This window comes from Ammospiza nelsoni, chromosome 4 (assembly GCF_027579445.1).
Source record: "Ammospiza nelsoni isolate bAmmNel1 chromosome 4, bAmmNel1.pri, whole genome shotgun sequence".
In the NCBI taxonomy this organism is placed as follows: domain Eukaryota; kingdom Metazoa; phylum Chordata; class Aves; order Passeriformes; family Passerellidae; genus Ammospiza; species Ammospiza nelsoni.
Window position 1 is genome coordinate 21,806,949 of NC_080636.1, and position 10,319 is coordinate 21,817,267.

Consider the following 10,319-nt stretch of genomic DNA (forward strand, 5'->3'; position numbering starts at 1 on the left):
TCACCCCGACCCCTCCTCCTGCGGACCCATCCTTCCATCCTTCCCTCCGCCCCGGCTGCGCTGCCGCTCTCCCGCCGCCGCCGACAGTGCCGCGCCTCGGCTCGGCTCGGACAGGCTCGGTTCGGACACGCTCGGCCCGGACAGGCCCGGCTCGGACAGGCTCGGTTCGGACACGCCCGGCTCGGACAGGCTCGGTTCGGCCCGGACAGGCCCGGCTCGCCGCGCCATGGTGCAGCTCGGGGGCGGCCGCCGAGCTCATCCGGCCCCGGGCGCGCCGCCGGCCTTCAGCATCGAGAGCATCCTGCGGCGCCCGGCCAGGGAGCGGGGCGCGGCCCGCTGCGCGCTGCCGGAGGAGCAGGAGGAGGAGGAGCAGGAGGGAGAGGGGCCTGAGGAGCAAGAGCCCAGTAAAGACTCCAGCGACTCGGGTACGGAGCCAGCAGCCGCCTCGGGCTGACCCGCAGGTCCGGCCCCCACTCGGGCGGTACCTGGGCACCCCCAGTGCCGCCGGGCCGGGCCAGCGCACACACAGACACACAGACACAGACACGCACGCACAAATACACGCGCGAACACAGGCACAGGCACAGACACAGGCACAGACACAGGCACACACAGACACAGGCACGGACAGGGACACACAGGCACACACGCACACGCCGGAGGAGCGGAGGCTCCGCGGGCGGACGCGGGAGATGCCGCACACCACCCACCTGCTTCCAGGCTGCTGTGCCCCCCTCCCGGCCTCCTGCGGCTGTCCCGTGCTCGGGAGCCCCTCGCTTTCCTGTCACACAGCTGGCAGAGGGATTTCCTTGGATCCTTATGGAAGCGCCTCACCCTTCTTCTCCCCTCTGGAGGGTGTGGGACCGCGGCCAGCCCTCGGCAGCCCCCTCCCCATCCTGCCCCCCCGCAGCCTCTCCCTGCGCTCCGCTGCCGGGCCGTGCGTGCATGCGGGGCGGGGGCGCGGGCTGCGGCCGGGACTGATGCTGTGCTTTGCCCTTGCAGGCAGCGGGCCCCGCCGGCCCCGGGCAGAAGGGACGAGCCGCGGCCTCGGCCCCGAGGGCGGCGAAGCGGGGTCCCCGCTCCCCGCGGAGGGGATACGCGGTCCCCGGCAGCCGCCGCCGCGAGAGGCCGGGGGCTCCGGGGCGGAGAACGGCAGATCGCCGGCGGCGGGCGGCAGGAAGAAGACACGGACCATCTTCTCCAAGAGCCAGGTGTTCCAGCTGGAGTCCACCTTCGACGTGAAGCGCTACCTGAGCAGCTCCGAGCGGGCCGGGCTGGCCGCCGCGCTGCACCTCACCGAGACGCAGGTGAAGATCTGGTTCCAGAACCGCCGCAACAAGCTCAAGAGACAAATGTCATCCGAGGCCGAGGGCCCGGGGCCGGCCGAGCCCCCCGGGGAGCCGCAGCCCCCCAGTGCCGCCTCGGCTCTCTCCTTCCCGGCCCTCTACAAGGACAGCGCCCTGCTCAGCCGCTGCCTGCTGCCGCTGCCTTTCCCCCTGCTCTGCCCGGGCAGCGCCATCCCCTACCTCTGCCTGCCCGGGCCGGGCAAACACTTCAGCCTGGTGGACGGGGATGTATAGCCCTGGCCTCCGACCTTGCCTTGCCGGGGGCCGCCCCGATTTTATTTATGACCCCGCTGCGCAGGTGGAGCGTCCGTCACAGCCACAGCCACCACCCGGCCCACGGAGGGGCCGCCCGGGCGCCCCCCACGCGTGTCCGAGGCTGCCGGCGCTGCCAAGGCTCGGAGGGGCGCTGCCAAGCCGCTCTCCCTCTCGCAGCGCTTTTTCGGTGGTCAGGACGGAGGAGATAACACGGAGCCACCAAAGAAACGGGGACGTGCTCTGCCTGCCGCCCTTCCAAATTATCCCGTTCCGGTTTCACGGGAGGGCCGATGCTCTGCCTCAGTCCGTGGGGACCGTGTCCCCCTGTCTGTCCCAAGCACCGTGGCGGTCGCTTTACCGTGAACCGAGTCACGTTTCATACAGATTGGTAATGGCCAAGGCCGCTCTGTGCATCTCTGTCTCTCAAACTCTCCTCCTGTAATATCCCTCTGAGTAGCTTCTCCCCATCTTTTACATTATCAAAATGTAGACACCTTTCCTCAGATATGGTTCTTAAACTGTGACTTTCCTGCTTTTTTCCCCTTCGGAAGAAACACCCCAAGATCTCTCTCACATGTTTTGTGCTAACTGGTTCTCAGAATGAGGGTCGTGCGATGTTTTTACAGAACAAGACAAGCTGTCTCTTGTGCTAATCCCGCCCCCCGAAATCTCCTGGGACGGTTTTACCTGCTATTCTAGGATAAAGAAGTGCGGTTTTAAATTTTTTTTTATATCTATCTACACATAAATCTGCAAACGCTTTTGTCGTCCTTTGGTTTCTACGTTAACATGCTTTATATCCCAAGGTTGGAAATAAACCTTTTCAGAAAGTTGAAACTTCTGCCTTTTCAATAGTCACCACTAGGTAGTATCAAATGAAAGATATTTCCTAGAGTGCACCGATGGTTTTTATTTTACAAATAAAGAGCACAATTTAAAAAATAAAAACACATTGTCACATTCGTGACATTACGAATTTCACCCTTGCACGCGCGAATGGAAACTCATCGATTTTTCCCAGTGGGGAAAAAAGCACGATAGCTGCTTCGGCTAGACAAGAAGGGGTTTTCTTTCATTTTCTCACTCTTCCGTTTGTCTTTCCGTGGGCAACTGATGCAGATGCTCAAGGAACAGGCGCAGGCGAGTCCCCGCGGCTCGGGGCGGCTGCCGGGCTCCGCTCCCAGCCGGGGAGGTGCCGCAGCCGAGCCGAGCCTGGCTCCAGCCGAGCTCGGGGAAGAGCTTTCCTCGGCTCTCGGAAGTGTTCTGGCCGCTGCGGTGATCTACAAGTGTTGTTTGACCTCTCCTCTCGCTTTTAAATCCGTTTTGAATCAGTGTCAAGCAGCAAGAGGCGTCTCACAGGGTTCCCTTGCTCTGGGAAGAAAAAAAAAAGAAATAAAAAGGTCGAGGCTGTGGTGAGGGTGGTGTCAGCAAGTGCAGAGGCTTAAGGGGACCTGCCGGGGGCACTTCGTAGCTCAGGTTTCCCCAAACTGCCGCTCCAGGGAAGGTGCAGGCGACGAACTGACGGTCTGGACCGCAGGACTCGCTTCTTTTCTCGTCTGAATTTATAGTGATAGCCAAAGAAACTAAAATCGTCTGAGTCTGCGAGTTGCTCCGTGGCTAAATAACACATTTCCCAGAGTGACGATCTATGGTTCCTGTTTGTCTATATTTCATAACTGGTGATCTGTTTCGGAACCTTCCTTTGGTTGTTTGTTCTAATGTTTTCTATGTCTATACCCCATTAATTGACTGCTATTACCAGAAGCAAATCCACCTTTTTCTAAATCCCTACCAATGGAAGTTTAATCAGATGCAACAGCTATACTCCAGGGTCCCTCCCTTTAGTTCTTTAACATGAAACAAAACTTTATTTAAAGACGCTGTCCTTCCACATCACGGCAGCCTCTTACGTCTCCGTGGTGAAAAATAACCATAAAAGAAATCGTTATTCTGCAATTTATCTGCTTTTCACTACATTTATCGAACCATTTTCAGTCTTCTCCCTGCTTTATTATTTTTCCTTTCAAATTTTTGCTGGAGTTGCAGAAGCAAAATGAGGGAAAATACGAACCCACGGAAACGGGGGGAGGTTTGTTTTTTCCATCAGAAACAAGGGGCAGAGTAGTTCTGCAGGCAAGAGGAGTTAGCACGGGTCAGGTTTCGCAGCTCGTTGCTCTCGGACCCGCTCGTCAGGAGTTAATGAACAACGAAAGCCCGAAACAGCCGTGGAGCCAGGCAAAGTAAATAACTACCCCAAATGATTCGTTTCACATCAAGGTAAAAGTGCTGGTTCTGTGAGTACTGGCCAGAAGTATTATCCGGACTGTCGCTACTTAGAGTAACACGGCCAGCGGCAAGGGAGCTTTCTCTGAAGAAAACCAAGTTCAGGACGCATCGGGATTCCCAGCCGAGCAGTCAATGCTGATCACACTGAATATTACTGGCGTTTCTTTTACAGCTCAAAACAACTGTGTTTGCAATTACTAATCGTTCCTTATTGCAACAGGAGTTTGCTACAGGCCACTGTACGGCGAACCTGTTGATGAGAGACTTCAAGGGACGAAACAGACCACAGCAGAACTAAACAAGAAAACAGGCAAATAAGCCTCAAACAGCCCCCCAAACCATCCAATTAACCAAAAAACTCCAAACCTCGACAAAAAAAACAACACCAACCCCCCCCCCCAAAAAAGCCCCAAAATAAAAAACCCCAAAATAAAAAACCCAAAAAACCCCAAAACCCTCAAATCCTAAAAAACTCTAACATATCTTGCAAGGAGTTTGAGGAAAAAAAAGAAAAAATCCAAACCACCAAACCAAACCAAACCAAACCAAACAACCAATCCCAGCTTCAAACAGTGCTAGAGCTGATTAGTTGCTAGAACTGAGATTTAAAACGTGCTGTGAAGGTTTGATAAAATGACTGCTTCAGAAGTGTGTGGGTTTTTGCTATCATCTATCAAAAGCTCATATAAAAGTATATTTTTTAAAATTTATGATTATTAGAATAACAAGAAGCCCTGCCTGTGCTGGGAAATCCCCTGTGTTAGCATGGCATGTCTGTACCAGCAGGTTCACTTGGAATTCTCTATAAATTGAATGGGAAAGAGAGACATGGGTAAGACCTGGCACCTGAATCTTCAAAAAAAAAAAAAAAAAGGCAATTAAATATGACATTTATCCATTTTTCAACAGGAAAATATATTTAAAAATCAGTTGGATTCACACACAAATGTGTTAGATACATACACAAATGCACTGCTCAGTGAAAGAGTGCAATAGAAGGGCTTAAAAAATCTGCTCAATCTCTCTCTCCTCCACCCATTCATAAAAGCCCCACAAGGCTCATTCTAAGTGCAGCACCTCCAGAAAACTTGATTTTCATATCACCTGTTATGCTGTAAAATTCCCAGAGCTTACGATGATCAATCACATTACTTTTCTTTCATGAAATTGTGCTGAGAATTAGAAAATTCATTTTTTTCTGCTGGAGAGCAAGCCTTCTCATGTATCTGCTCTGTTGGAAGATTTTGGAAAACTCCCCTAGGATTGGTTTCCCACTGGAGTCTCATGATCAGGAGGCTGGAACTGACAGTTGTTATCATTTTGTTTTGTTTTGCTTTGTTGTTCTCCAACCACCACATCCACAAACACCTTGATGGGCCAGCACAAGGACTCTGTGCCTGCCTTGGTCACCCTGTGCTGTTCAGATTTCTGCTCCTGACCAGGCTGGGGCTCACCTGCACCAGGTGAGGGAAGTTGTGCTACAGACCAGAGGGAGAAGAGCTACCCAGCACAGCTCTATGGCCTTACTAGGTGTTGATCTAGAATATGAAAACTTTCCTGCTTCTTCTCACCTTTTCATAGATTTGGGGCTTTTTGTTTGTTTGTTTGGTTTTTGTTTTTGTTTTTCTTTGGTTTTGTTTTGCTAACTTGAAATGATAAGTTGTCTTTTCTTCCATTTTTTAAGGAAAGGATTGAACTTACTACATATTTTCTATGTTTATATGTTAAATAAGGGTTTCATCTGCCTAGAGGAAGGCTTGCAGTGTTACCCCAAAAAGTAGGGTATGTTTCAAAAATGTTTCATGTTCTGCAAGAAAGCCACCAATGATTGACAATAGAGGAATTAGACAAAGAAACAGGAGTCACAGCTTTATCTCCCAGGGGAGATTAATTTGAATCTAGGCAGGTTAATAAAATTTAAGGAAGATAAAAATTCATTGCAGAATCTCAGAAGAAGAATAACATGGATGATCCAAAATCATTATGAACAGGAAGAAATAATTTTGGAGTGGCACACAGTAAAAATGATCTCTCTGCCTCATCTGTGCAGTGGAGGTCTAACTGCACTATTTTTTGGAAAGCCAGTAGTTTATTTCCCTTTCTTATTCACGTGAATATGTGCAGTGGGCTTCTTTTGCAGGTTAAACTTGGGCTCGGCCTGATTCTGCTTTCCCTTACAAACACATGGTGGGAAGGCAAGGATGAGACCTCTAGAATATGTCTGACTCAGAGCAGAATTTGTCAGATTGAGTCCTTAAGATTTTTCCTTTTTGGAGAATCTGAAGTTATAATATCCTCATAGTTGCAATGTGAAATAGTAACCATATTGAAAAAATAAGTTATGGATTTACTGGAGAGTCTTGGAAATGCCTGAGCCTAAATTTGCATTTACATTTGTCTCAACACTGATGTTGAATGTGCTCTTGCATTCTGAGATGTGGTTGTCAATCAGTTAATCTGTCAGAGATCATATCAATAGCTTAAAATAAAAACCTGTGAAGTGTTTATTACTAAAAATAGAGTCCATCAAGGAGCATCAATTCAGGAATATTTATCTTTTGTCCTATTCTGTGTTGCAGTACCTGGGAAGTGCTCTGTTCCTAAAAGGAGAAAGCCTTTTATTTCAGAGAAGAATTTAACTTTAGAGGAAAACAGTGATTTCTGGAATGGGAAATGGTGATTGCAATATAATCAGTGCACAGAGGGAGCAATCATATTTGCCTCTCCTCTGTTCTCCACACATCAGTTTCATTGGTGATGATCTTTATGTAAAATCGAATGGAGACCAGAAAACTTTACCAGGCATTCTAAAACAAAACAAAACAAAACAAAAAACTTAAAGGAATGTCCAGTTTAATCACAGCACAACATTCCCAGCTGTATCATCAAAATCAAGTTATTTAGCACAATAAGCAGTTGAGAATATACAAGCGAAAGAAGTCTTGCAAGATCAGAAAATCTGCAGTTAATTAGAAGAAGCAGGAGAGGAAGGCATGGACATGCCTGAAGGTGGCTCTAAGGAGGGCAGAACCACAGCAGCAGGTAAGAGATTTTCAAGCAAAATTTTGTTGTGCTCACCTGTGAGACTTTTAGACCCTGATGGGCAACAGAAGCTGCTTTTATGAGCAGCTGTGTGGTCAGAGTAGCAAGAGGTGTACCTGGAGTCAGCAACCCAAAAAACCATTTACAAATCATGAGTGCACCAGGACAATTGGGTGTTGTGCCAGACCAGAAATGATGGGGGACTCTGAGGACAAATAGAGTGGCAGTGATGCCTGTAAATCACTGTGTGAAACCTCATTGTGAGCACAGTGTAAAACCTCATTGCACAGACCCACCTTTGAATTTTGGTTCCTCAGTCTGCTGCAGTCAGATGTGTCCTTTGGGACAGTGATTTCTGAGCTGTTCTGGTTGGAGCAGAGGTCACCCTAGCCTGCCCAAATGTTTTTCATCAGTTTGTGAATTGTTACACAGAAAGAAGTGACACTCTATTAAACAACAGATCCTCTCCCACAGTTTTGATTTTTTCATTACTTTCACACATGGATCTAGAGATCAGAAGTATAACCTTTATAGAGGATGCATCATATGAGAGATCAGCTGGGGAAGTTCTTTTTCATGGCTGTCTTCTATTTTGAATAAAATTATTGAACCAGCATGGCTGTTATCAAGTAGGGATAATAATCTTTTAATAATTGATGAAGATCAACACTTGAATGAATCTGGATCAGCTTTCATCCTGGCTGCTCTCCCCAAATCTGCCAGATCCAGTTCCTCATTTGTTTTAACAACCAGCTATAGGGCAGCTACAAGAACCTCAGTTCTCCACATAGATTTTATCTGGGAGCACTCAAAGTTCAATTTGTGACCACTAATGAGAAAAGCAAAGTTACACACAGAGCCAACATGACTGTGAGATTGGTGTGAACTCTTAGCTCTTTCTAAACGTCATGAACAAAAATATTTTACTAAAAAATAATCCCTGTATGCAGTTATTATGCCTTTCTAAATTGACAGCAATGCTCAAATCAGAAAGGAGATTTGTCTGCCAGTTAATCAGAATGTTGTCTGCGTTCCAGTCCTCTGGGAGATGCGGATCAGCCTACACAGGTATAGACTATACTCACTGTGAGATGTATACACTTCCTTAAGTTACTCCTGACAATAAAACTATTCAATTTTTCTCATTTTTCGTAAATAAATGACATGTGTAGATCTATTTTGCAAATAAATAGCTGAGACCCATGCACAAATGTCTTTCACTCTTTCCTTGCAGTGGTTGCAATGTCTACTGACTCTTTCACTGTCTTACTGAGTTTTAGTGAATCCTTTGTGTAAACTGATAAAGATCTGAACAGCCCCATGTTCTTTCATGCAAACAGATTTCCAGTATCTTTACACTGATTCCCAATTATCAGCTGAGTCAATACCTGGTGCTCCTGTATTTTCAGGTATGTTTGTATGTGCTTTAGCATATAATAAAGCACTGAAAAACTATGCATGGTTGAAAATGTTTTGTTTTTAGCAGTCTTCCATATTTTGTACATGTAGGATTGTTTGTCCCATACAGTGACATAACTCTGCCTTTTTGTGCAGCACAAGGAAAGCAGTCTGGAGCTGTTATGGTCTATTGCTGTGTAATTTCAGTGTTTGCTTGGAGAGCCATCAATGTGAAATTATAGATGCAAAGAACCCTAATTACTCTGTAGGAAATGTTATGTGGTAGGATGTGCATGTGTTTTTAAAACACTCTGCAATTTGTGGATTTTTAACTAAATATCTGCATTCAATTTCCATTATCAAATAATTACTTCACATATGTGTTTGCTTCCCTAGACTACCAAACCTGATATTTAAGTGGGTAAGGAGAATGGCACTAGTTTATATATCCTTGTGTTAACAAGCTTTTAATAACCATGTGGTAAAGTTGTAAAATTGGGATGCAGGGAAAATAGATGAAAAGATCACAGCTACATTAAAAAATAAGTATGCTTAGCATTGTAATCTTACAGATTGCATCATAAAACCTATGAAAAAATATCTGGAAAATTCAGTTATATTTTCATATTAAGAAGCTAACAGAATTAAAAACATAGCAAGCAACAGGCTGTTTTCAGACTGTTTCTAAGCATTTCCATGGTGTTATTTTGTGAGTAGAATATAATAATAAAATAACGATTTAAAAAATCTGATTTAGAAATGCAAAATATTTTGAAAATAGGTATTAAAACTAGCAACCCACTTATTAAGACAAATGCCACCTTTAATGAAACTCAATCTCTCAGTCACTTACATGTCTCAAGGGAGACAGAGTCTATGAGCATTGCTATCAGAAATAGCAGATGACTGATACAGTAAAGACATCAGTCCCCTTTGTCATGTCACTGGACTCTGATCTAAATCAATGGGGAAATGTCCCCTCATATGCCCACTTGTCCCTTTATTGAAAAATCTTTTGCCCTGGGTCAGATGCCAGGATCAATGAGTCCTCATGTTTTCTGTTGCATTCTCTGAGTTCCATGTGGAAGGGGTTACTCAGGAGGGTGACAGCAGTGGCAGGGGACTGCACTTGAACTGAGAGCACCTTGCACAGTAAATCTGCTGAAAGCAAACCCAGAAACATTGTAAGTGAAAGCAGTTTGGGGAGAGACTCTGGCAGCTTCTGAAAGGAATGCATAGGTAAACGTGTGGCTTTTCACTCTACAGCTGCATTTTGAAGAAGTGCTATTGTCAGGCTAGACTGGATTATCCTGGTCCTCACAGATCTGCTTGGAGGCTGAGTAACACATCTAGCAAACTCATTGGGGTATTGATTCCACAGTAAGTCAAGTGGCGTGGAACGAGTCTCTTTTGATATTTTTTTTCCTAAAAATGAGTCCTTCTCTCAATAAAAATGCTGAGAAATGCATGGTTTAATTTGGTGGGTGCAGGACCTGAGACGTGTGATACACCAGGCTCTTAGAAATTATTAAAGGAGAAGCTCTTACATCATGTGAAAGGTTGTGTGTGCTAATTTTCCAGTGCTGTTTCTGCTTTGTGCTACAAGGATCAGAGGAATACACAGTTTGTATTTTCAGACTGTTCTATATATTCAGATTATTCCAAACCATCTTTTATGAATATAAAAACCCTACAATGAAATGTCATATTCACAAATCAAGCATAACAATTCCAACATGAACAAAATGAGGGAGCAGAGACTTATCTTTGACAGACTTTGCAGATCAAATCCTTTTCCATTGTCACGCAGCACCAGCTTAGCAAAAAATTAAAATTAACACAATAATATATAGATCTGTGAAACAGGGTTGAGTTTCATTCCTAAATAGACTATATATAGCTTTTGGCTATGTTTGAGAGTGTGTACATCCAGTTTAGTTTTTAATAAAATTAATACTTGCACCTGGTACCACTCTTTTCTAGTGGCAGTGG

General features: G+C 46.1%; 1 protein-coding gene across 1 annotated transcript; it reads left to right on the top strand.

Annotated features, from left to right (window-relative positions):
- Positions 1 to 226: 226 nt before the first annotated feature.
- On the top strand, positions 227 to 1,580 carry LOC132072791 (homeobox protein HMX1-like). Its single transcript, XM_059471292.1, has 2 exons — positions 227 to 425; positions 1,003 to 1,580. Exons 1-2 carry the CDS (start codon positions 227 to 229, stop codon positions 1,578 to 1,580), a joined length of 777 nt encoding a protein of 258 aa, XP_059327275.1.
- The last annotated feature ends 8,739 nt before the right edge of the window (positions 1,581 to 10,319 follow it).